The sequence below is a fragment of the Pelobates fuscus genome, chromosome 2 (genome assembly GCF_036172605.1).
Source record: "Pelobates fuscus isolate aPelFus1 chromosome 2, aPelFus1.pri, whole genome shotgun sequence".
Taxonomy (NCBI): Eukaryota; Metazoa; Chordata; class Amphibia; order Anura; family Pelobatidae; genus Pelobates; species Pelobates fuscus.
In genome coordinates, this window is record NC_086318.1 from 18,568,204 (window position 1) to 18,595,868 (window position 27,665).

Consider the following 27,665-nt stretch of genomic DNA (forward strand, 5'->3'; position numbering starts at 1 on the left):
AGTGTTGGTGTATAACTCATGTCTGCTCAATTCTCTGTCATTTAAAAGCTGAATAACTTTTGTTTCCGTTTATGCAGCCCTAGTCGCACCTCCCCTGGGTGTGACTCACACAGCCTCCATGAAAAAAGGGTATACTTTTTAAACAGCACAGTGTGTTTACTTTAGAAGTTCTTATCTCCTGCTCTAAACTGAGCAGGATACAACACATTGTAAATTAAAAGCAAGCGCTGCAAAAAAGGAAGTTTCAAAAATAGATCCCTCTTTGTGTGAGTCTCAGCCACAGGAGGTGTGGCTAGGGAGGCATAAACAAAGTGATTTCACTCCCGAATGGCAGAAATTTGAGTAATGAGACTGCAGGGGCATGATCTATACACCAAAACTGCTTCATTAAGATAAAGTTGTTTTAGCACTTAGAGTGTCTATCTATACGTGTACCCGTTACCTCAAAGCATTGTAAAATGGATTTTATATCAATATCCCTGTCACATGTCATTAGTGTGTGCAACACTAATCTTGAACATTAAGTAATTGTCAGCCTAAATCACCAGGTTACTTGGTATATGCTGCCATTATACACTGCCTGCATTTAAATGTAAAATGTTCACCCTGCTTAGAAAGGTCACTCGCCTCTTATTTGATTTCACTGCTGAGATGCTTAATTAACACACTTACAATACAGATCCTTTTTCCCCCTTTAAATAAGTGGGGAATCGCTATGCATTTAGTAACAGTGATGTGTTACAAATTGTAGTCAATGATTAAGGTACCTGTGTGTTTAAACTACATTAAAAGCAGTGGCGGCTGGTGAATTTTTAAGACGATGGGGCGCCAGATTCCTCTCTATACAGTACAGAGCTACTCATACAATACAGAAAGCTGAGCGCAATACAGAGATGATCATACAACAAAACGAGATGGGCACAGTAATAAAGATATCTATAAAATACACAGAGCTGAGTACAATACATAGATAACCATGCCACAAACAGAGCTGAGAAAAATACAAAAATACAGAGCTGGGCAAAATACAATACCTATACAACACAGAGCTGTGTAGACTACAGAGATACCCATGCAACAGGCAATGCGGAGTAAAATGCAGAGAAATAACACACAGAGATAACATCTAACAATGCAGAGAAATAACACACAGAGATAACCTCACAGCCAGGATCACTGGCATGGAATACAGAGATACCCACAGAGTACGTCTCTGTATAATGCTCCAGCTCTCTCTCTCTGTCTATCTTCCTAGCCCTCTCTTTGCTCTCCTTTACATTATCTTATCTCCACTAGTGCTCCTGCTATGATAACTAGCTTTCTATGAAATATTGCTGCTGTTATGAAACATGTCAGCTACTCCATTAGCTCTCAGCACACAGTGTGCACATTGTAGGGAGGCCTGCAGTGTGTATAATACTGTGGTGGAATCTCGGTAAAAATAAATTTAGTAGGCCGAGATTGCCACGTGATATGTGCACGTGCATATACTGATGTATCGGTCGGTTGGTTGCACGTGGCAACGATACAATCAGTAGTGTACAGAGCATGTGCAGGAATACAGGATATACGAGTATTCCCCTCCTCCATTGTGCTGGGCAAGCCATGTGGTAAAACAGGAAGTTAGTCTTTGTTCTGTTGATTGGGTAAGAGTATGTGTGGGTGGAGCGGATTATGGGAGGAGCTATATGCCTATATAAGGGACCTACACTGTATGATCGGGGCTCAGATTTTGCTGTTTTTGGTGACATTAGTCCCTCTGAGTCCCGGTCGGTGAATCGAATAAAGATCTCTTCCTTCCTGAAGAAACCTGTGTCCATCTCTCTGTGCTCGGCTTCCGTCAGTTTCTCCGGTATCAATACAATAATACACATATTGTGCTAGGAAATATGAATAGCATCAAGATACTGATAGACTCCAAACATGTCAGCTACTTCTCAGCACACAGTGTGCACGCGGTAAAGTGGCAGGATACTTATAGACTTTTTATTACCTTTGCAGCTGGTAATATAATTACCGTAATCTGCAGTGATACCATGGAGCCAAGAAGTAGCAGACATGGTTAACAGAAGCAACAATCATTACAGGTTAATACAGAGTGAAATCAGCTCCGTCCTCAGAGTCCCAGTCCTACAGTTTTAAGCTTCAAAACTTTTCAGCTGACACTCTCAGACAATCAGTGGTGCCCGTGTCCAAAGCTTCCTGTTTGAAGAATCTCAAAGAAGTAGATAAACATAGGCAGAACTATACAGCGCAGGAGAGAATTGTTTGGGAGTTAAACCATTCGTGAATGGTTTAACCCTTTAACCCCTTTAAGGACACATGACATGTGTGACATGCCATGATTCCCTTTTATTCCAGAAGTTTGGTCCTTAACCCTTTAAGGACCAAACTTCTGGAATAAAAGGGAATCATGACATGTCACACATGTCATGTGTCCTTAAGGGGTTAAAGGGTTAAAGTAAGTTGGTACCAGACACCTCCTGACACCATAACAACTTAATAACAATTAACCTGTCATGGTGCCCGGAGTGTTCCTTTAATGATGCTGCAGGTTCACACAGGTCAATCCCAGCAGCAGCAAGCTAGATTAACCAGCACCTGGGATTCTGATCCAACATGACCGTTTTAAATAAAAGCAAAAAAAGTTTTTCACAAAAATCATTATGCAAAATATTTGAAAATTTAATGGCAGCTGTTCTTCAAGGGCTGCATGAAGTCCCATGCCATCAACACGGCATGGAACGTTAGGTGTATTAAGTGCTTGCAGGACTGAATATCCAGATATCATTTGATAAATGGGGCCACACTGTCAGCTAGAGACAAATTTAGTGGCCCCGGTCTGACTGATTAGCTGTGAAATTATTAAGTGAGTATCCCTTTAAAATACATTCAGCTTAGTGCACGCTACAATCAAAGAGAAGACCAGTATCAGTATGTAATATAATACAGGATATTTGATTTTGTGTTGTAGCTGCATGCAAATATAGTTCTCTAATATTACCTGAATCCTGATTTCTTAAACTGGTTGATGTAAAATTGTACATCAGATTCCTTCAGCATTACACTCAATGGTGGATCTTCAGGGGCCCCAACAAATATTCCACCTGGATACAAGCACAAATTGAGAACAGTGCAACGCCAGTAATACATAAAACAGTGTATATACTCCACATGGGACATTTTAAAAATATTCTGCAGAAAGGAAATGATTTAAATTGGTCACAGTTCTAGTAACACAAGCAACAACATCCACATTACATTTAATATTTTATTTTGTATTTTATTAATTAATGAAAATAGAGAAAAGGTTTAGCTTAACAAAAAACAAAATTAGAATTTTTAAATGGTGAATAAAGATAAGTCCGTTAAAAAAAACAACACACAACACTAGGCAAAGTATAAAATCAGGTGATTGAGATTTGCTTAACACTGACTGCTATAAAAGCAAAACTTGATGATCGAGTAAAGGCTTAGTAAGAACCAATGAAAACCAAGCAGAGCCTTACGTTTTGCCTAAAATGAGGTTGCAAACAGTAATGTTTTACATTAAAAGATTTATGATATAACCACTGAACCGAGACCACTTCAAGGAAATAAAGTGGTCTGCATGAATTTAATGGTCCATTAACCCCTTAAGGACACATGACATGTGTGACATGTCATGATTCCTTTTTATTCCAGAGGTTTGGTTCTTAAGGGGTTAATCCAGCCTGATACATACATGGAAACTGATAAGGTGCTGAGTGGACAAGGATGTATTAAATGGACACATTTAACAGATATTAAAGAGGATCTGGTCCCAGGGACGTTTTAGCCGCGAGGCAAACAAGGCATTTGCCTTGGGCGGCATTTTCCAGGGGGCGGCAAAAAAAATGCCCCAAATGCCCAGGGCAAATGTCTTGTTAGCCTTGCGGCTAACTGACATGCCGGTCGGGCTGATGGGCTGGCTGCTGGGCGGGCGGCACTGGCGAGGAAGCACTTTCCCCTGAGCTGTCTGCTCAGCTCCCTCGCGCGTCGCCCGCAGAGTGAGGCTGTGAGGCTGTGAGCCGGAATATGACATCATATTCCGGCTCCCAGCCTCACTCTGTGGGCGGCGAGCGAGGGAGCTGAGCAGAGCGCTCAGGGGAAAGTGCTCCCTCGCCAGTGCCGCCCGCCCAGCAGCCCCAGGAAGAGGGAGAACCCCCCCTAGTATTCCTAAAGGTAAGGAGGCTGGTGGGGGGGGGGGGGTGTCACATTAAAAAAAAAGAAAGTGTTAATGTGAGTGAGTGTGTTTGTCTGCTAGTGTGTGTGTGTTTGTTAGTGAGTGTGTCTGTTAGTGAGTGTGAGTATGTGTTTCTGTCAGTGAATGTGTGTGTGTCTATTTAGAATGCGGGGCAGGGGGGGGAAGGGTTGGGTGGGGGTGGCGCGCCTGAGTTTTGTCCTGACTAGGGCAGGACAAAACCAGGATACACCACAGTCTGGTCCATGAAAGTAGCCGGTGGGACCCGTGAGGAGAGACTCTTCTTAGTGGCTGTCTATTTATTTATAAAATATTTCACCAGGAAGAAAACATTGAGATTTCTCTTGGTTTCAAGTATGTCCTGGGTCCACAAAACATTGCATTGATACAATAGGGAACAATATTAAAAACAAAAATAAAAAATACAATAGACAATATATGGAAGGCTGGGCCTGTAGTTGTGGGAGGGGTTATTCCGGCCTATAAATACACAGGCTGGCCCTTCCTCTGGGCTGAGACTGCCTGGTTCAGCCCACCACTCTCTTCATCAAGCCATTTAAATTGGTGGGCCATCTTTTTAAACGACATACCCAAACGTTGGTTTCGGCACTCCACAACAGACTTATGCACCACTAACATAACTCTACTTATTGTCCCCAACCACAAATATATATACATACACACATACATACATTCATTATATGTATATATGTGTGTGAGACACATAACAGGTAATAAATATAGTCAACAATGACGGGTGCATTCTGTATTGAGATATATTGCCAGAGATCTTTTAAAAGATTTTAGCTTGAATGGTGATGTGACTGTGTCCCTGAAGTTATTCCATAATTGCGGTGCTCTGTAGGAATATGAGGATCGAGACACTTTATTTTTGTATTGCGGTATGCTGAATAAAGTGTTGGTTAAAGGCGGTGGGAACAGCTGGGGAGAGCATTCTACACAAGTAGTGTGGGAGCTTCCCAGAGAAGCTCTTATGCACAAAGCTGGAGAGATAAAGAGTGCGTCGGGATTCCAGCGACAGCCAGTTTAGCTCTTTAGGGCGGGTCAAGTAATTACATTCTAGTACAAAGCGGCAAAACAAATTATAGAACAGATTGATTATGAAGGTGGGTTTGCGATAAGTCATGGAAGTATTGATCAGCCTCAACCAACAAGGGAAAGCAGACGAGGAAGGAATAAGTTACAAAACAAGCAGCAAACCCAGCTCACAAATGAGAAAATGTTCATTGTGGAAATGTAGCATGGCCTAAATGACGACCAGAGAAAATAGGCAGCAACTAATCCTAACAGTCACTTTAATCATGGGCGTCAAGATGGAGCCTTGATAATAATACAAGAGTCATTGAGGAGCCCAGCAATCACTACTGCCGTTCCAAAATGGTGTTCAATATAAATCAAGGTGTGAAAAAAAATGTTGCTTGAAAAAGTTAATAATCAGCAAGAGGAATAGAGAAAGGTAATCCATAAATAGATGATTTTACATTGTACACTCTGTAACGGCGTTCTTAAATCCACTATCCATTGGATCCACTAATAAAGATACCTCTAGGTATAACGATTTCTTGTTTTTCTCAAAACAATTGCCACTAAATTAAAACAAAAAAATGTGTGTGTGTATATATATATGGAACAAGTGTAATAGCACTCACCCTTGCTAGTAACTCAGAGTTATATACAATAAGCGCTACAGAATCTGTTGGCGCTATATAAATGGCAATAATAATAATAATAATATACAAAAAGGATGCACTCTTCGGTCTTGTGCAAAAAATAGAAAAGTATTTATTCCATCAAGGGGTTACAGTTATCCGATCGAAGTTTCGAGCCATGTATGTATTTACACCTATATCTCTTTTACCTGTTTAGCATGTGACACTCATATGACCAATGTACACTATTTAGCAGTTTACCAGACGGAAAAGGTCAGTTGTGAGTTTCAATATTAAGACTTGCCAATCAAGTCAGCTACCCGAGAAAAACCTCTGAAAAACTGCAGCACTTATATCACTAATGTGATCTATTAACTTGCAAACTAGCGGTTTAGACGTGTAGAACAGTAGCGAACAGAAGATCGATTTCATGTCAACAATTATATCCTCTATTGACCTAATAAGGCACAGCAGCTGCTGAAAAAGCTAATTCTACACATTTGTTTAGGAAGGTAAAACTGAAGCAATTTATGAGTAAAATGATGGTTACGTTCATTGTGAAACTTGCTGTAGATAAACTGGCTCCTTTAATATGTAACACGCCATACTTATGCCACATACTATTTATTTTTACAGTATTTTTCGGATGGAAATATTTTGAACAATAATTTTATATAAAAACTAATGTTCCATTAACATTTACAAATACCACGTAGAGAACATTTTGAATGAGAAGCAACTGGTAATTACTGTTAGTAGTTTTGTTTTTTTGTATTGGTACCATGGAAAACATATCTCCTTTAACTCTCCATGTTGTCCCATGCTTTCTTATATGAAGGAACGGAATTCAGGATTTTGATCTTGCCGTGCTCTCCCAAGCGGGCAACCTTCTCGTGGGCTGAGTTTATGATGTAGAATTATTTTTTGCACCTTTTAACAATGCTGATAATGACTAACCGTGTGCACTAGGGGTACTCTTAACTACAGTCAGACGCTGAGGCCAAGTTCTCCTTGCAGCCTGATCCACCTTTGAGGACATCACTCCTCCTTGCTGCAAGGCGAGAGACTGGAGAAAGGTCTGTGGGGACTTGGGCAGAAACTTTCTCTATCTCTGTATGTGCCAAGCCCTGTTGATGGAAACTGTTAGATGGAATGGAAGCAGGTTCTCTTGTCTGGTACTGGGTGGGAGAATGAAGCATTCTACATTGGCGGGGCTTAGTAGTCAAATATAAGACATAAAGCAAGACTCCAGTAATCCAAAACAACTTACACACAATACACCCCCCTCACACAAACGCTACTGCCCTTATCCCCAGATCCCAGGTAAGTTGTCAAACAATTTGGGAGGGCACCATAACCACTACAGAGTGCTGTAGTGGTTATTGTGCCTGGTTTGTTTCTTTAAATAATCTACCAGTGCCCTTCCCGAGATTAGGTTCTGAATCTATGCCTGACCGGGAAACATTTCTGCTGAATAGGGGCCTTATCAGGTACTGTGGTCTTTTAAGATCGTGACCGGCCTTCTGTAGTGTGGGCAGGCTGGGAGGAAGTGGGAGGCGGCTACAGAGGCAGCATGAGGGGAGAGGAGCACAAAGAGCTGCTCCAGACCCCACACTCCCACCAGCCAGCAGCAGGACCTGGACTTCAAGCAAGTATTGGACACACAAGGTAAGCTAACAGGAGGGTGGCTGCAGATATAAAAAATATCACTTGTATGTGTTTATGTCAGATTGTGTGTGCGCGTGTCTGTGTCAGGGTCTTCATCTGTGTTTGTGTGTATAAAGGCCAGTGTGTTTCTGTGTGTATCTGTGTCAGTGTGTGTGCGCATACATCTGTTTGTCAGGATGTGCATATGGGTATGTGCATCTGTGTGTCAGAGTGTGTATCTGTGTCATGCTGAGTGCATGTATCAGTGTGTGTAAGGGTGCGTGCATCTGTGTGCCAGAGTGTGTGTGTTTTAAGGTGTGTGTATGTGTATGTGTCGGTGTCTATATGTATCTGTGTATGTGTTGGTGTATTTATATGTATCTGTGTGTTAATGAGCATGTATATCTGTGTAAATATGTATGTATGTGGTAGTGTATGTACATACATCCAAGCAGTCAAACACCAGCACAACATACAAGCACACTCCTGCAATCCAAAACACAAATATTACATACAATCAAACACCCCCTTACATTCAAACTCTAAAATGATATACAAACACACCCCTTCACTCAAACATAAATACTTCACACAAATGAACATCCACATTTAAAAGTGAATATTACATACAAACACACTCCTGTATTAAAACAATTTATATACAAGCACCCCTTCAATCGAACACCAAACACTATACATTACACTATAGCACCAGCATATGCCGCAACGCTGTACATATATACAACCTAGATATTTGTTTTGATTTTGGGCGCCTTGGAAAAATATTGAAATTTTAATGGCGCCTTGAACCTAAAAAGGTTCATAGGATAAGTAGTACTATAATTACAAATGCGGATCATATTCCGCTTAATCTGCAAAGACCGCTAATAGAAAAAAAATATTTTAGACCTGTGCCTGCTAGTGTCATTAATAAACACGTTAATAATTTAAAAATGAAAAACCAGTGTGGAACTGATCATATCCCAGCAATGTTGCTGAAATGCAACATAATAGTGTTGACAATACTTTGGCATCTGTCGTCCGATATCATAGCTCCAAGTATGCGCAAAAATATTGGAAAAATGTGTTCACATGCAAATACGTGAATATTATCATCAATCAAAACATCTAACCTCTGATCAAGTCTGTCGCCCAAATCACACAACTATAACTGTCCACTTAAAAGTTTGCAGTGACATCCAAACTGTTATGGAACAAAGAGACCTAACTGGATCTGTTTGCCTTGATTTTGCCAAGGCTTTTGACACATTACACCATGTCATCCTATTGCAAAAACTCAAATATTGGTCATCATCCGCTAACCTGGTTTCAATCATATATGTATTGAATCGATCACCACATGTGTCCATTTCTGACAGTGCCTCCCTCTCCTAGTCACGTGTGGCATATCCCTAGGCTACATACTTGGCCCCCTATTATTCACGTTATTTATAAATGATCTGCCCAACGTCTGCAAAGCCTCAACTGTACACATGTCTGCAGGCGACACAATAATCTATGGTAGTAAACCAAATCTAACACCGCACAGAGGTAGAAAAGTAGATCAAACTAACTTTTCCTAAACACTGACAAAACGGTCACAATGCTCTTTGGAACAGTACCTAAATTACATAAATTACTAAATTCCCATCTATGCATCAGAACAAAATAAAAAAGCACACTGGACCAGAGTGCGTTTATTCAAATACCTAGGCATGTTGCTAGACCAATATATATTTTAGCCTCCGCATTGAAAAACCCTTACCAAAACTATATCCAAAACTCCAAAATTAGGTGTCCTATCCAGAAACAAATCCTGCCTAACCCTTGTGGTAAGGAAACCGATTGTGCAAAAAATGCTAATGCCAGTCATTTAATATAAGGATGTAGTGTATGCACCTGTGCCGCCAACCCACCTTTAAAAAACGTACTACATTGTATAACTCGCTCTGCCGCTTTGTGCTACAATGTATTTACATGACACACCATTGTGACATGTTAAAAGAACAAAACTGGCTGTCGCTGGAATCCTGATGCACCCTTCATCCTTCCAGCCTTGTGTTTAAGAGCTTTTCTTTGAAGCTCCCACCACCCAGTAGGATGCTCCCCATGGCTTTTCTCACCTAATTTAACCTCTGATCCAGTACCAGCACTTTATTTAGTCTACCTCAATACAAAAAGAATATGGCTCATGGACACGACCACTCAGACGGCCTCACACTTAGGCAGTCAACACTAGCACGTGGAATTTATTGCACACCTTTCTATACCACTAGAAATCACATGACCAGGTGAAAGAACCCCACATGCAGGAGGGAACCCCTCCCTCTCCTACGCCCTTTCCCGGAACTAAAACCCAAGCTCCCGTGTGCTCCAGGAGACCCGAGACACCAACCACTCGCCCTACCAGGACTGTCCCTAGGGCTCGGACCACACACTTAGAGGGTGGAGACACACAAGAGCATCTCTGACACTGGAAGACCAAAATGGAACTAACTGCTTACAGTTCAGAAACCGTCCTTAACTTCTCACAGGGCTGCTTTTTAGGGCACTGATACGCCGTGAGCAGAGGGTACACAAACTGGTCTACCTTAAGTATACATGCCTTCCTTATGTGCTCACTTATGCATGTTACATTACCAGAGGCCGGGTAGACAGGGGCAACCCGACAATGCAATAGCATACTACACGCTGTACTCAAGGGCAATCCCCGCAGCCGTTGGGGGGTGAAAAAAGAAACTGACACTTACAACAAACACAGGGGTCTCCATCACCGCGGTTAACCCCAGGTCGCAAAATGCATGGTACAATGTATGTATATAATAATTATGTTTAAAGAAATAAGCCTACCTTCAATGTTTACCCACATGTGGGTGTCTTATAATTACCCAAGCACAAAAGCTTCCCAAACTACATAGGGGTCTTCCATTAACTGCAAGTCAGGATAACCCCTGGACACCTAACTTTAAGACCAGGAGACTCACCCACCTATCCTTCACCCGGCTCTCACATGCCCCCCCTCTCTTTCATTTATCTTCCTCCCCTTTTGTCACCCTCTTTGCCACACTTCCCCCCACCATACTCCTACCCCCCGGCCCAATCACCCCCACACAACTGGCACTTTGCAGCACAAATCACCCCATTCCCTATCATGTCTGCCACTCTGACCTGCCAATCGATAAACTGCAAGGGCCTCAACAACCCTTCCAAAAGGCATCAACTCATGCACTGGGCAAATAGATAAAAAGCGGACATACTTCTACTGCAAGAGACGCACTTCACTCAAGCCAAACAGTTCCCTCTCTTGAGCTGACAATATCAGGTACACTTCTTTGCCAGCTCCCCCATGGGAAAGCAAAACAGGGTAGCCATAGTGGTACGTAAAACATGCCCTCTATCCACAGACCGAACGGTCATTGACCCCCAGACACGCTACCTTACAATTGCTGGCAAAATCGCACACACAAATATGCGCGTATATGCACCAAACACCCCCACCAGCTGATTTTGGCAGACGCTCAGGGTCCACCTGGCATTTTTTTCCATCACACCACCTAATCATGGGAGGCGACTACAACGCCACTTTATACCCCTCAGTAGACAGACACCGCGCTCAACACTGTACGCGCCACCTACCTCCAACGGCTCAAGCAGACAAGATGTTCTCCACACTTATCTCCCGCACAAGACTGATCGATGTGTGGAGATCCCAACATCCCACAGTCTTAGACTACAATTCTTCTCACATCCACATCAATCACACTTTTGCATCTACCTATTCTTGGTCTCTGGTGCCCAGGGTCAAAATCCCTACCATTACATGGTCCAACCATGCGGACATAACTCTCACGATCACACTACCATGTACGATCAGACCCTGGTCATGGTGCTTGAACCCCACTCTCATACACGATCCGCAGATCCGAGAATCCATTTCCCAAACTATGTCCAAATATTTTCGCTTTAACACAGAATCAGTAGACTCCAAATGCTCATTGTGGGCAGCTCACAAAGCTGCCCTAAGAGGATCCATGTTTAATTTAGTGACAATACACAAAAAAAAAACCCAATAGGTAGCCCACCTAGAAAACACATTGATGACTCTCAGATCCCTCGAGAACAAACTTACACTTGACTCCACACTGGAATTGAACACGCAAATATCAAAATGTCAAACAGACAAAAAAGAATACATGGAGCGAGACTCAATCAAGGCCTTACAATGGACGAAACAACTTTTTTTACAATAAATGTAACAAGGCCGACATGTTATTAGCACGCAGGCTGAAACAAAGAACGGCCCAGAAACAGACAAAAGAATGACTCTGGATGGATCACTGATGGAAGACCCAGACCGAATTGCTGACCCCAACACGCGCCAAAACCCATCCACGAACAAAACCCTCATGGACTATTACTTAAGCCAATTACCACTACCCTCGCTATCTAGGAAACCAGGACAGGCACTAATAGACCAAATCACACCAGAAGAAATAGTGGGGACATTAAAAACTGTCAAGCCAAACAAAAGTCCTGGACATGATGGATAAACAGGACCTTACTACAAAACATTCGCCCCAACACTGATCCTATACCTATGCAACCTCTTTAACGCCATCCTATCAGGAGAGCAACTACTGAAAGAAATGCTCCAAGCAAATATCTTCCTCCTCCCCAAACTTAACAAAACACACCTAGACCCGGGATATTATCGCCCAATATCATTACTAAACGTGGACATAAAACTGTTCACAAAACTTATAGCAGACTGGTTATGCCCCTTCTTGCCAAAACTAATACACCCGGACCAGGTGGGGTTTATCCCTACGAGACAAGCCAGCGACAATACGAGACAGACCTACAACCTCATAAGGACTGCACACACCAGACGCATCCCGACCCTCCTGCTTTCCCTTGACGCGGAAAAAGCAATCAACAGACTATTATGGCCCTTCCTCTTCGCAACCTTATGAAAAAAATCGGCCTCCCGACACGCTTCGTGGACACACTGAAAACACTATATGCCTCGCCCATAACCAAACTCTTACTTCCACTCACCCACCCACCTTCACAATACAGAATGGCACACAGCAGGAATGCCCTCTCTCCAACATTCTATTCGCCCTATCCTTAGAACCACTCTACAATCCCTCAGATGCAATGCCCAAATCAAAGGACTCAAAGTCCGCGGTGAGGAATATAAAACTGCACCGTACGCAGACGATTTACTGATTACTATAACGAATCCTCAACAATTACTGCCACCGCTACTTTCCCGCATTAGAAACATACGCTGTTGTCTCCGGATATACAAACTAAACATTGACAAAACAGAAACTTTGCCGATACACATCGCATTACTCACCCTGGAAACCTTGCAACGAGCCTACCCGTTCGACATGCAAGCTACTCATATACAATACTTAGGTGTCTGCCTACCGTCAGACCGGTTCCAATGTAGTAACTACACCCTCATCATATAGAAAATTACCCAAGATATAGCCAAATGGCAGGACATGCCTTTCTCATGGCTAGACAGACTAGCCTCCATCAAAATGAATGTACTCCCGAGGCTCCTGTACCTATTCCAGACCCTGCGCATACCAATCTCGGGTCCAGACTTCAAAAAGCTACAAACGACAATTGATAAGTTAATCTGGGTCAACAGACGCGCTAGAATCAAGAGAAAAACCCTATATGTACCCAACAAGACGGAAGGATTAGGCCTGCCACACCTCACGCATTATTACCAGGCAGCGCAAATAGCACCGTACGGGGTTCAAGAGATGGGTAGACCTGGAACACTAAATCTTCGGCAGCTACTTCCCCTCCTTTTATCTCTGGCTGCCGAAACAAGTCAGGCAACCCCTGACAACCCCGGCACTAATCAACACCATCAAAGTCTGGGACAAACTGATGCATAAATGTGGACTTATTTCGAACCCATCATCACTTCACTACTCCGCAATACACAATTCGCCCCGGCATGAACCCAAAGGATTTTGTACGCTTCGAAGACAATAACCTCACTCGCTTATACCACTTTTATACCAACCAACACATAACACCATTCACAGATCTTCCACAACCTACACCTTTCCGGACTTTCGACTTTTTCCTGACATATACAGATCAGGAGCTTTCTTGAACAAAACACAAACAAACAAGCAGGTACAACGGCCCTGACACCCTTTTAAAAACTATGCATGCAAGCACCAATCCAAAAAGGACAGATTTCTGCACTATACATGCACATCATTCAAACTGCCAAGGAGGGAGCCCTCAAATACATGTCGGCCTGGGAGAGGGACCTAGGCCCAGCAGAAGACCCATCCGATTGGGTCGACATCTGGGAAGCCACCGCCACTATCTCCATATGTGTTAATCATAAAGAGCAAGCCTATAAAACATTAATGGGATAGTAGCTCACCCAACTTAAAATTAAACAGATCGGCAGGTCAGACACGGACCTTTGCTGGAAGGGATGCGGACACAAGGGTACCTACCTCCACTTGTGGTGGTAGTGTGCCCCAATCTCCCAACTATGGTGACAGGTAGCATCCATGGTATCCAGGATCCTACACTCAGACATTCCATTAACCCCATGGATATGGATACTCTCAAAACCACACACTAACACGTCCAGAGCACAAAACAAAATGATTACCAGAATAGCACTGGTGACAAGACGGGCTATTGCAGGAAAATGGGGAAGCCCGGAAACACCTACCATAGACACGGTCCGACGCAAAATTAAAGACTCCATCAAAATGGACAAAATAATACATGACACAATCAAACACTTCCATAAAATATGGGACCCATGGTTTTATTAATTCCCCATCTCCGAGTAAACACACAAGACATGAACTTGTTAAATAACACTCATCTGCCACCACTTAACATCCAAACTACTGTCTAGACAACAAGAATAACACCCCTGTACACACACACCCTTTTTTTTTTCTCTTCTCTTCTCTCCCTCTTCTGTCTTACCTCCTGTCCTTTCGATTATACAAGTCATTACTATGCTATATGACCAGCACGCAGGCCAAGGACCCTGGCACTCATGCAAGACACCTGTTCCGCAGTAGACCAAACAAGATCAGGCCAAAACCTCCTAGATACAAATACAAATTACCACTACGGAGGCCCCTTGACAGAGCCTATACCTATCCACACCACCCCTAACTGGGGGGCCTCTACACTCACAAACCACTTCCAGCACAGACCCTGAAGCCTAGAGGGCTCCCCCAATCCTCTACAAGTTCAAAGTTTGCTCGTTTTAACGTCTTCCATTTTACCCCGCTACATTGGCAGACCAAGATGATGAACACAGTGCAGCCTAACACAGAGTCTGATGTAATAAGCACACAAGAATATGCTAACCGTGTAAGACAAACCTGTGATGCTTACCTCTGTAACATGCCAATTAACTCCCACTGTTAAATGTATGTTCAACCAATGTTTTCAGGAAAAGTTATACTTTGCCTGACTATCTCAATTCTGTAACCACTGAAACTCACAAATAAAGACTTCTAAAAAAACAAAAAAACAATAAAAATATGGCTAGATCCTCACTTTTCTACAGAGCACCACAATTATGGAATAATCTCAGACACAATGAAATCTTCCTCCAGTCTAAAATCTTTTAAGAGATCAATATATCCCAATACAGAATGCACATGTAATCATGGTTGATTATATTTTTTTCCTGTTCTGTACTTTATATGTATGTGTATTTTATTTTTAACATTATATTTGTACCCTATTGTAACAATATTTGTGGGCCTAGGACATGCTTGAAAACGAGAGAAATCTCAATGTATCCTCCCTGGTAAAATATGTTATAAATAAATAAAATATAAGTGGAACTGCTCAATATTCTATCAGTTTATACTCAGTTCAGTGTTGTGAACGAAGCTACAGACCTGATATAAACATGGCTGCACTCTACAGGGAGGAGAGAGCAGTCACTCCACTTAGTACAAAGGTTTAATGTTCTTTAAAAACTTAATAGAAATTTTCACAAATATGGTACTTGATTCAAGTGAAGCTTGGATTTTTAGATCAAAGAAAATTTAAGACTCTTTTTGGTAAATAAATCCTAACTTATTTCAACTCTGATTCCCACTCCAATAGAGCAAACTACAATACGTTTAGCTACAATCACCACTGTATTTAAAAACTGACGACAATTAGTGATAGACAAAAAATGCAGCTAACAGTGTGTGAGGTTATCAGCCAATCCAAATTCATGGTTTCCTGATTGAGCTGTTAAAGGTTTTTTTGATATCCCTCTATGCCAAACGAAGCCCTTGGAAATCCAGCTAGTTAAAATAAATCTTTATTTTATGTAAGAAAAATAGTTTTAAAATGATAAGCACAAAAGACAGTTTTTAAAAAAATGTTTTGCAAAGAAAATGTACTCATGATTTGAGAAAAAAAGGTAAACTTAGATAGAAGTGATCAGTTTGATAGGAATAAGATTCATTAAAGGGACACAGTAGGCACTGTAACGGTCATCTCATTGAAGTGGTTATAGTGTTTGGAGTCCCCTGGCTCCATCCTTTCAATCAGTGTTAAACTTTTTTGTAATGTTTAATGTAGCAGTTCATCCCATCTTGATGCTCAAGCTAATGAGGAAGCATTGGCCTGAGCAACAATGAGCAGCTATGATTGGCTGAGAGTGTCAGCCACAGTTACCATTCAGGAATTAAGTGGTCTTGCTAGAAGAAAGTAGATCATCTCTGCCTTAGCCACAACTCTAGTGTGGGCAGGGAATGTGGGAAGCCAAGAATACTCATTCAGTGTTAAACTGCTTGAAAATGGTTTGACACTGAATGAAGGGATAGTACCAGAGGATTTCAGGCACTATAACCACTTCAGTGTGATGAAATGTTCATAGTGCCTACAGTGTCCCTTTAATTACCTCTCTCTTGCTCGCACATCAAGCATCTGTCAATGTTCTGCACAAATAAATTGTGTGGCGACCAACCCTTCTGCTGGCTACTTACTTCGGCTTCTAATGCGTTACCGCTATTAATTACAAGACACTGCTTTGCATTACACATTTCACAATGCTTAGCTTGGAACATGGGAAATACACGGATCCCCCTCATAGTTTTGGATTATAAATAAAATACGATATTGCCTTACAAAAAACGGAACCAGGTAATGATTGAGGTAAGGTTGAAATGCCAGGGGGATTTATTTAATATCAGCCAGACCATTCGATTTTTTTGCCTCCCTGTTTAGATGGATCTTCGAGCAGATGTGTGCCTTGTCCACAGTGTAGTTCTCGGGAAGAAAAGGAATCTTAGTTCCTCAAGACCAGAGCTTGAAAATAGATTTCATAAAAATGATATGCTACGTGCTCATGTGTATTCATGCAAAGAGATTACACAGCGGCAGGAGAGCTAGAAAACATATGTTTACATCTTTACTTGGTGTGCACAATTATTCCTTCCCATTAATTTATTCTGCATCCTCCGTGGAAGCAGTTATGCCATAATAATTTTAGATGATGAGCAAAGCGTGCGCAGTACAGGTGAGAATGTTTTGTGTAAGATTACCAACGAAGATACAAAGTATCTCTAGGGTACGGTTAATTTTCCTCTTCACCAAAAATAACCTAAAAACAATATTACAGTTTTGGTTAATGTAATAGAATAATAATTTCAAGCTGATTTATGTAAGCTTGGTATTAAAAGATGTGAAACATATCTCCATTACAAGCGATTTACAAGCAAGAGGTACTATGAGGTTTTGGTTGGCAATGGTTGAGGGGAAAGATCGGTATCATGAGCTGATAGAGTGGTGCAGCCACAGCACGTATATCAGATGAAGTAATGCGGATATCTTGTTGAAGTGTATGCAGCATGTAGCTGTTTCCATGTCAATGCTGCCGACTTGCACTTAAGGTTTCACACATCAGTTGCTGATGTATGTCTGAATAAGAGGGCAGCGGAGCAGTATTCCGACTACAAGCGCCAATAGAGCCATGAAAATCATCCTGGAGTCAGCTGAGCACAAAGACATGTTCATAGAGAATGAGAAACACAGTTAAACCTACACAGAAGGAAGTAACGCACAGAAAGGTTCTATCGAGCAGCACAATATTCAGGGAAAGTAATCGTAAAGCAGTTAGATTACAATATTCCCCTCAGTTATGTAAATAATGAACAGTCGTTGAACTTTGACTAGTGTGGTTTTCAGATTGAAGTTTGTGGCTGACGCTGTGAATTATTACCAGAGGCAGAGAAGTTTATCTTAAATATGGGTGTGAAGAAAGCTTGGTTTGCGTTTCACTTAAGCAAAACAGGAAATTTGTTTTTCTGGTTCCTCTGGATAGCCTGAATAAAGTCCCAGGATTCCAGACCCAGTCTGTGAAAATATCAGGTTTTAGGCTAAAGATCACATTACATCTCATAATCGAGACACACTAGGGAGATTTATGAAAGTGTGCTAGACCAATCTGTCAGTGGTACGTAGTTATGGAAGCACAGCATAGGAAGAATTACAGAAACACTTTTCAGACTACTTTTAAAATATTTTAATATACTCTAACATACTTTTGACTATCAAAAAAAAACAAAAACATACACAACTTAGACTATATACATAAATCTCCACGTTGTGTTTTTAAAGCTCTTTATTTCACTTTCCTCTTATATAATCAAAATCCTTTTGTACTTGGACAGTTTACGAGTGAATTAGATCTTAAGGGGATATTCCAGATCCCTAAAGCAATTGCCCAGAGAACCTGTCTTACAAAGACTTCTCATTGAGCTGCATTGGAAAGTCTGTGATTGGACAGCCACAGAAAGTCTGGGCGGGGCTAGAAGGGGCGGCCTTGCAAAGGCTACAGACAAGAGATCTGCAGCTTTTGCAAGCTGTTTCTAGCTATACATCCAATGAAAAGGTGCATTATTAAATGCACGTATGTTTAATGGGGTGTAACAAACCCCATGTACTTTGTATAGTATGTTCGTTCGCACTCTCCCGAACTCCTGCAAGGTCATGTGAAATATAACTTCCTCATTCGCATACCTAAACATTAGTCGAGACTTGATGAAGAGTACAACAGGAATGTTTTATTATGCCCAGATGGCCCACTTTTATACACAGACCCCCAGCAGGGGGTCTCCAGTAGAAACATCTGTGTCTGGGAGATTTTTACTTTACTTAAACTAATCATCTCTGAAGTACAGTTAATAAAATATAAAAAATCCAAAAACATACATGATTTTAATAGGAACCCCCACAAGACCTATATCCCCGGACAGCCTGGATCTGAGCGCCCAATGTGTCCAAATAGCGATCAGATCCCACGAATACAGACAAATCGCCGCCAGGATAAAGTTTTGGCCGACCGCACGCGTTTGGTCTGCCCAATCGGTCCCTTTCGTGAGTTCCAAAACGAACAAAATTCACGAATGGGCTTAGAAAAATAACAGTGTTTCGGGGCAGTTTGTCACATGGGGTATAACTACAAAACAGTGATTTTTAAAATTAATTTGCACAATGGCATGTCCCTTTAAGGAAAAACAAGTTACCTTTTCAAAAATACAAATATGAAAATTCGAAGCGCTGCGCTTACATTTCCTACAGGAAACAGACAGCTGAAGGCAGTAGTAGTATGTATGGGGAAAGCTTGCACTGATTTCGATGCTAGTTCTTACAGAGGTACTGTGCATACCTTAATACCCTCCAATGGAAAGCCATGAATGGTATGCAAACAAGACATCACAATACTGAATGTAACATAAACCCCATGAGGTCTGTATGTACTGCCATATGTTAGAGAGCAGTCAGCTACTTTCTTGTAGCTTCTAAGTGAGCAGGAAGAGAGCAGGCAAAGTGAAAAGTTGTGTGTGGCGAAACCAGCTTCGCCACTGTGAACTGGAGAGGCCTGGCTGCTGGCCTCCTGCCCGCTGACTATGGCCCCTGGACGTGTTGCACTTTAGAAACTATATTTGGGCAGGTAATAATTTGTATTGCTGCTGCTGGCCCTTTAAAAGCAGCGATGGACATATTGGAACTTTTGGGACTACTGTACCTTTAAGACTGTGGAGCGTAGTACAGTAATCCTGCCTTTAATACTTTCATGTCATGTATGTATTTTTGTATGCAGTTAACCTGGGTTATATATATGTACAGCATTCATCTGATTGTTCGGTAGAATCACTCCATTCATTGTATGGAGGAAACTACCGAACAACCAGACCACCCAGGACTAAGTGTGCCTCCAATTACCGTTTGCAACAATGTTGCAAACAGGTAATTGGCAATCCATGTAATGTATTATGTGTCCTCTGGGTGGCCGCCATTCGGGAAACAACCACGTGGCGGCGGCCATCTTTAACTGCCGAACAGCGGTGTTTTGCCGTCGAGTGTCTGGAACTGAAATCGGACACTCGACTAGGCAAACACCGCTGAGACCTCCAGACTTCCAGGATTTCGTGGGGAAACTACCGAACGGCCCGCCGTTCGGTAGAAAGAAACATACGAACTAGGGGATTCATGCGAATCCCCCTTAGTCTCTACAACACCAGTAATTCGTCTGTTTCATTCACTTGTTTGTGACCGACCGCAGGGCCAAAATGCATGGAACTGTTTTCGGATACTTTACCCATGCGGTCGGTCAAATCTTTGGAACCTCATATCTCCCGAACCATTCATCCGAATGACCTGATTCTTGAATATGTTGTCCCCCTGAATAAGGGCTATCAGGGGATACCTGTTTTGGAGGTGTAGCATATGTATTTGGGGTACATCCAGGAATTGGGGAAAAAGGTGTACGGTATAATTATGTTAAGTGCTAATCTAAGGGGAGGAAATGTGTGGGAGGTACATCCATGTGATTGGTTAAATTCATCCTCCCCCTGGGAGTGTCCTGTATGTACTTGGTTGTAATAAAAGCCAGACTGGGTGTCCCAGTCCAGAGGTCTTGCTTAACCCTCAAAGCGATGTGTCGTCTCGGTCTTTGGGGGAATGGGATTGTATGCTGACTGCCAAGAGTGTAAGCCGAGGTCTGCTTTTCTTGTTCAGCTGTTCCAGTGTTCGTGTGGTTCCAGTCGGGAGAATGGTGTTTGCAGTAGCTGCCTGTGCATCTGGAAAGGGGATTATTGCCTAAACTGGGTTTTATCCTCTTGTAAGTGAAACGGTCCGTTACAATTGGTGGCAAGCGGCGGGATCGTTCCTACAACCAGAGGGACAGCTACAGACAACACCATTTCTGGATTACAGATTGAGGGCAACGCTAGTATCCGTACAGCGACCCTATCTACAAAGGAACTCAGAAAATGGAGGAGAAGTTGCAGGATAGATTGTACGGTTCCGTATTCCGGAGGTCTGGAGCAGTGTCAGAAGAGGACATGTTGATGTACAGAGAGACTGCCAGAGCCAGATTGTGGGACGAAGCCCTAGAAGAAGTACAGTATTCACGAGGGGATCGGCGCCGCAGCAGAAGGCAGCGAATTCTGGCTAGAATGGCAGAGCGGATGCCCCTCCTGAGAAAACAGACCACAGAAAAGTGGGTGACTAGACTCGAGATTCTAGTATACGCAGAACTGACGCTCGACAACGCATACCAGGCGCTACAGTGGTACGCGGCTCAGTGTGTCCCCAGGATGGCAGAGTATGAGTTCCCAGAAGGCGGAGAATACACTGGCCCCGGTCTATTTTGGGATAATAGTGGTGACGAGGACTTTGGGGAAGATGCCGACTATCGTTTTTGGGACCTGTACGGCATCCGGGAGAACATGCTGGGTCTCTTTGGCGCTGTGGACCTCGAGGCAGACCTACGATATTTGGTCACCAAGGAATGGAACCTGGAAGGGGATTACCTGCGACTCATCAATGAGGCCTGGGAAGAGACAACCGGTCCTCCCGCCCAACAGCAACCAGCAGTACCCGAGGTAGCAGAGTTCCTAGACTGGTCCTGTGAGCAACCCCAGGGAGATGAAGGTGTCGTCCTTCCTCCCCAGCGGCAGGCTGAGTTACAGGGGGCAGAGGTTGTTGTTCCTGCCCCCCAGCAGCAAAGTGATGTGCCGGGAGGGCAGTGTGAAGTGAAGGGAGAGGAGAGCAGCGTCCTCCCTCCCCAGCGGCAGTGTGTACCCCAGGGAGATGAAGGTGTCGTCCTTCCTCCCCAGCGGCAGGCTGAGTTACAGGGGGCAGAGGTTGTTGTTCCTGCCCCCCAGCAGCAAAGTGATGTGCCAGGAAGGCAGTGTGAAGTAAAGGGAGAGGAGAGCCGTGCCCTCCCTCCCCAGCGGCAGGGTGTGTCTCAGGGAGCAGAAGGTGCAATCCTTCCTCCCCAGCGGCAGTGTGTACCCCAGGGAGCAGAAGGTGCCATCCTTTCTCCCCAGCGGCAGTTTGCCATCCAGAGAGAGGAACTTGTTACACCCTCTCTCCCACGGCAACCTAACCCACCAAGGGGAGATGTTAAGCCCCACAACTGTGCAGATGGGACCGTAGTCTCTGCACTTACAGCACAAGGGATAGGGACGGTCGGTCCTGTTCCCCAGCCTCAGTGTGATGGATCCAAAGGGGAGACAGTCGGTCTCCCCCTCCAGCAGTCGAGCGGTGCACCTAAAGGGGAGACAGCCAGTCTCCAGCAACCAGACGCCCACCAGACTACTCCCGTGGTAGTGCTGGCAACAGGACAGAGTACCGCTGGTCTCTGCCCCCTCAGCAACCCACCAAGGCAGCCTACCCGTCTCCCACCCAGCAGTGGTGAAACACCAGAACTTGGACAAAATCCTTCCTCACCCAGATGTAGTAACCGGTTAGTGTGGGTGGGCTGCTCTGTTATTTCTGTTTTGTGGGTGGGTTGCTGGACTAACCAGGGCACTGACCGGCAGAAAGTCAGGTACCCTGTTAGTCTAATTGGCAAAGGGGAGAAATGTGGCGAAACCAGCTTCGCCACTGTGAACTGGAGAGGCCTGGCTGCTGGCCTCCTGCCCGCTGACTATGGCCCCTGGACGTGTTGCACTTTAGAAACTATATTTGGGCAGGTAATAATTTGTATTGCTGCTGCTGGCCCTTTAAAAGCAGCGATGGACATATTGGAACTTTTGGGACTACTGTACCTTTAAGACTGTGGAGCGTAGTACAGTAATCCTGCCTTTAATACTTTCATGTCATGTATGTATTTTTGTATGCAGTTAACCTGGGTTATATATATGTACAGCATTCATCTGATTGTTCGGTAGAATCACTCCATTCATTGTATGGAGGAAACTACCGAACAACCAGACCACCCAGGACTAAGTGTGCCTCCAATTACCGTTTGCAACAATGTTGCAAACAGGTAATTGGCAATCCATGTAATGTATTATGTGTCCTCTGGGTGGCCGCCATTCGGGAAACAACCACGTGGCGGCGGCCATCTTTAACTGCCGAACAGCGGTGTTTTGCCGTCGAGTGTCTGGAACTGAAATCGGACACTCGACTAGGCAAACACCGCTGAGACCTCCAGACTTCCAGGATTTCGTGGGGAAACTACCGAACGGCCCGCCGTTCGGTAGAAAGAAACGTACGAACTAGGGGATTCATGCGAATCCCCCTTAGTCTCTACAACACCAGTAATTCGTCTGTTTCATTCACTTGTTTGTGACCGACCGCAGGGCCAAAATGCATGGAACTGTTTTCGGATACTTTACCCATGCGGTCGGTCAAATCTTTGGAACCTCATATCTCCCGAACCATTCATCCGAATGACCTGATTCTTGAATATGTTGTCCCCCTGAATAAGGGCTATCAGGGGATACCTGTTTTGGAGGTGTAGCATATGTATTTGGGGTACATCCAGGAATTGGGGAAAAAGGTGTACGGTATAATTATGTTAAGTGCTAATCTAAGGGGAGGAAATGTGTGGGAGGTACATCCATGTGATTGGTTAAATTCATCCTCCCCCTGGGAGTGTCCTGTATGTACTTGGTTGTAATAAAAGCCAGACTGGGTGTCCCAGTCCAGAGGTCTTGCTTAACCCTCAAAGCGATGTGTCGTCTCGGTCTTTGGGGGAATGGGATTGTATGCTGACTGCCAAGAGTGTAAGCCGAGGTCTGCTTTTCTTGTTCAGCTGTTCCAGTGTTCGTGTGGTTCCAGTCGGGAGAATGGTGTTTGCAGTAGCTGCCTGTGCATCTGGAAAGGGGATTATTGCCTAAACTGGGTTTTATCCTCTTGTAAGTGAAACGGTCCGTTACATTGTGCAATCTTTTTTACCCATCTATTAATTTTTAACGCACACAAAAAATCATTACCTATATTATGGTTAAAAATGTAGATTATTTCCAGGTTAGAATGTGGGAATTAATGACAACTCCAAAAAACCTGTTACAAGCACACATTTGATTTACATAAAATTAGCCTTGAAAATAAATTACCTCTCTCACGTACACTTGAAGTCTTAAAGAATTTAGTGCGTTTATCCTAAGGAGAAAAACAAAAGTGAATGAAGTATTATGAAATAGGAAACAAGCTTTGCTGAGAATCATGCGCATTATACTATACAGCAATCTTACTTTAAATTCACCAATTCATTCCATGACAATATACCGGTACTCATACAGTTAGAACACTAGATATATCTTACACTGAATGGATTTTCCGAGTAATGATAATGACTGAGCTTCTAGCATTGTAACGTCAAAGAAAGTTGTACAAAGTGGATGCTAATAGACCGTCACCATATAGAACATGGTTATTCTCCAAAACCTCAATCACAAGAAAGCAAGGCACTCGGTCACTAAGAAGTCAGGGTTGTCTATTGAGTTACTGAAAGTAGCTAGCCCTCAGGAAAATTGATTTATTTAATAGCTCTTACATAGGCCTCAATTTAATCATTTTGCATCAGCTTTTCAAATTGATTTAATATTTCTGGATATACGTTGAAAACTATTCAATATTTTGAAACATGTTTTAATATCTAGTACATATATTTATTTTAATATTTCAAGAAAAATGACTCTAAAGTGACTTTTTTTTCATAGAGTAAACCTGCAATATTTTCCCATCTCATATCGTGTTAAAATTATCCCAAGCACAGGCTTTAGGTGCTGGTAAATTCTTTAGTGATGGTGCTTGGAGTACATATAAAACATTACATTAATCAGGACACTTAAAACACATGAAGTGAATTTGCATAACGAGCCATACTAAGACTTTAAGAATAGTTTCCAGCAGTCTCCACTGGCACATTTAAATGTTACAGTGCAATGTGTAATAAATGTCTATGGCATCTCATTGCATGTGAGTGTGGTCGCATGTGGGATCTCTCAGACTCACATGCAGGTAAAGCTGAAGAAGAACATGATTGCAAATATGGGATAAAAAGATGGTTTAGTAAAGGTTTCTACCATCCCCATATTCTTCCAGGCACCACAATGTCAGCATATATCTAAACTAGGGGTGCAGAGACACCACGAACTACACTTCTGAATAAGAAGAAGGATAAAAAAAAAAAAAAAAAAAATTCTTCTTAACTCCATCATTGTGAAATGAATGTCTGTCCGTGCCACCCTTGGCTTTAGTTTTACAATTATATTAACAATAGCAACATTTAATTTAGTATTCCATGCAGGCGCCGCAGGAATAGACCGTGCTTCCATCTTTATAATAATGATGTGTGCATGCTCTGCAGAGAGCGGAACTTTGTGTCTTTGCATATTTCTAGATGGACAAGAATGATGGAGGTTTCTCCTCAACAGTCAATGAATGATAGAGAAGGAAATATGATGGCAATGTGCCGTATGACAAGGAGAATTATTGCTCAACGTGAGTCTGAAATAAGGGCTGTCTGATGACTTTACCTCTGTGTAAAATGACCTCCGAAAAAGAGCAATATATCATCTGTAAATTAGTCTTGCCATACCAGTAAGCTTCCTGTGATATATATTACCTAGTCTTTCACAGTTTATTCGTTTAGCTTCATTCTATAAATTAATTACAAGAAAATAGGAATTGACAGCAGAGAAAAAATATTTTAATCTTCAAGAGCACCAGAGGGATGCAGAGTATCCCAAAACAAATGTGTCCATAGCACAAACTATTTCTTATAGAAAATAATCAAACAATGCTCCTTAATTATTTTTTTATACTTCTCTGGCTTTCACTGGCTCACGTTGGCATATTTACTTGTATCTCAAAGATGTGCCCATACCATAAGGATGAACCATCACTTTATAGCCATGGTTCAACCAATGACACCACTCATCTGCAAAAAGTGGGAGGCAAGTGTAAGGCCAACATCACTATATAACGAGATGAAGTATGTGACTTGGTAAACAAATGTTTACCCCCTAAACCTTATGTAATCTGTGTGTAATCTATCGGACGTTTGCAACATTTATCCATGGTAGGCACCATACTAATTTAAATTAAAGATAAGGATTTCGTCGATTCCAGGTATCTGATGCAGATGTTATTGCAATTTTTTATGTTAGCCGTAATGGTTACTGATGTGGACATCCTAGATTCTGATTCTTGTAACCACTTGCCTCAAGATGAACTACCTCCAACTAATTCCCCAGCTCAGACTCAAATAGACCAAACTGTTCTATTCTGGCATCTGTACCACCAAGGCCTGTTTGCAGTCATCCATTCATAGAGGCCCAGCTTCTGGGTAGCTAATAAAGCTTCTAATGGCTTACCAAGCAGCCTAATTTATGATTTATTTTTTCATAAAAAATATTATGTTTTTGTTTTATTTACTAATGGAGCTATTTGCTTCCAAGCATTTGTTGTGCTGCAGAGCAAAGTCTTTTGCTGAAAGGTACAAGAGATCGTACAAGTTATTTAAAGCCAGACATGTCACAAAAACTAAACTTCATCTTATTTGCTTCTATATAGATCCCTGTGTCTGAATCTTGCTTTCGTTTTTTTCCTGAGCGCTCTAGTTATAAAATATATAAAGAAAGTAGGGACTATTTGTCCTTATGCATAGCAGGTTGGCAAAACTTGATAATTGGTGTTGCTTAAAACAAGGTTCTGTTTCAGTTGCCAATCAAATTTACCCACAATCCATCTATAAAATCAATTCCACGGGGGCGTGGTCTGAGCACTGAAGGTAGCAGACGCATGCTAGCAGAGCTCACGTTGGATATGCGGCAAATCCCTACCCTATCTACCTACCTGTTTCAGGCAGAAAACACATCGGCCAACTTACCACTACATGGGGAAAAAGGCCAAAAAGCTCAAAACCCTCGTGGGTGACTGCTCACAAGCAATCGTGGCCTAGGCCCAAAATGGCGGCGCCGCTGGACTCACCTTATACCGCCTCCGAGGACGAAATCCTCGATGCTCCTGACGACATCCCACATATGGAGGGCGATCTAACAACCCCAGCTGCCAAGGGCGATATTGAGGCCCTAATGCTGAATATTTGTGTAGTTTTCAATGCGGACCTAGACAATATCCGTGAAGATCTCAGCAAGATCAATACCAGCATGAGGGCTACTGCGGAGAAAGTCTTCTCCATGGCCCAACAACATGAGAGTAACACGGAGCAGATACTCTAACTACAAGCTGCCCAAAAAGTCATGCAAGTCAGAATGGACACAATAGAGGATGCGCAACAACGCACTAACATCAAAATTAGGGGAATCACAGATTCTATTGACGACCAAGAACTGCCGCACTGTCTGCGACGCCTCTTGGCCTCTCTGATACCCCAACATTCGGCTAAGGGGCTACAACTGGACGAATACTTCAGGCTAGCCAAGTTCACCAAGGCTCCAGCCTCGGGATGTACTGGTGCATTTCCTGATGCTCAGAGACAAGATGACGGTCCTAGAAGCGGTGAAGAACAACACACCATACCAATTTGAGGCAACGCAGCTCCACTTCTTGTAGGACCTCTGTCGCTCTACCCTAAACTGGAGAAGGTCCCTTTAACAGGTGACGCAGACATTGAGAACAGTGGGAGTTGCCTACAAATCGGGTCCCTCACACACCCTGATCGCTACCAGAAAGGGCCGCACCTACCAACTTGCCTCAGCAGATGAAGCAGCAGCTTTCCTCCAGAGATTGGGCTTCCCTCAGCTGGCAAGCACTGGTGATTGACAGAGTGGCTATAGCCGATACTGGCTAAAGCTGGAAGAGAGACCCAGCGGCGGATGCTCTGC

At 42.9% G+C, this 27,665-nt stretch overlaps 1 protein-coding gene across 2 annotated transcripts in view; it reads right to left on the bottom strand.

Moving 5' to 3' along the window:
- EPHX2 (epoxide hydrolase 2) overlaps positions 1 to 27,665 on the bottom strand; it is a 210,929-nt gene that overhangs the window by 24,393 nt on the left and 158,871 nt on the right. For both annotated transcript variants that reach the window (XM_063441977.1, XM_063441976.1), the window contains 2 exons: positions 23,928 to 23,973; positions 3,005 to 3,107 (listed from right to left, as the gene is read on the bottom strand). In XM_063441977.1, the coding sequence (XP_063298047.1) occupies positions 3,005 to 3,107; positions 23,928 to 23,973 (149 nt within the window). The remainder of the gene's footprint in view (positions 1 to 3,004; positions 3,108 to 23,927; positions 23,974 to 27,665) is intronic.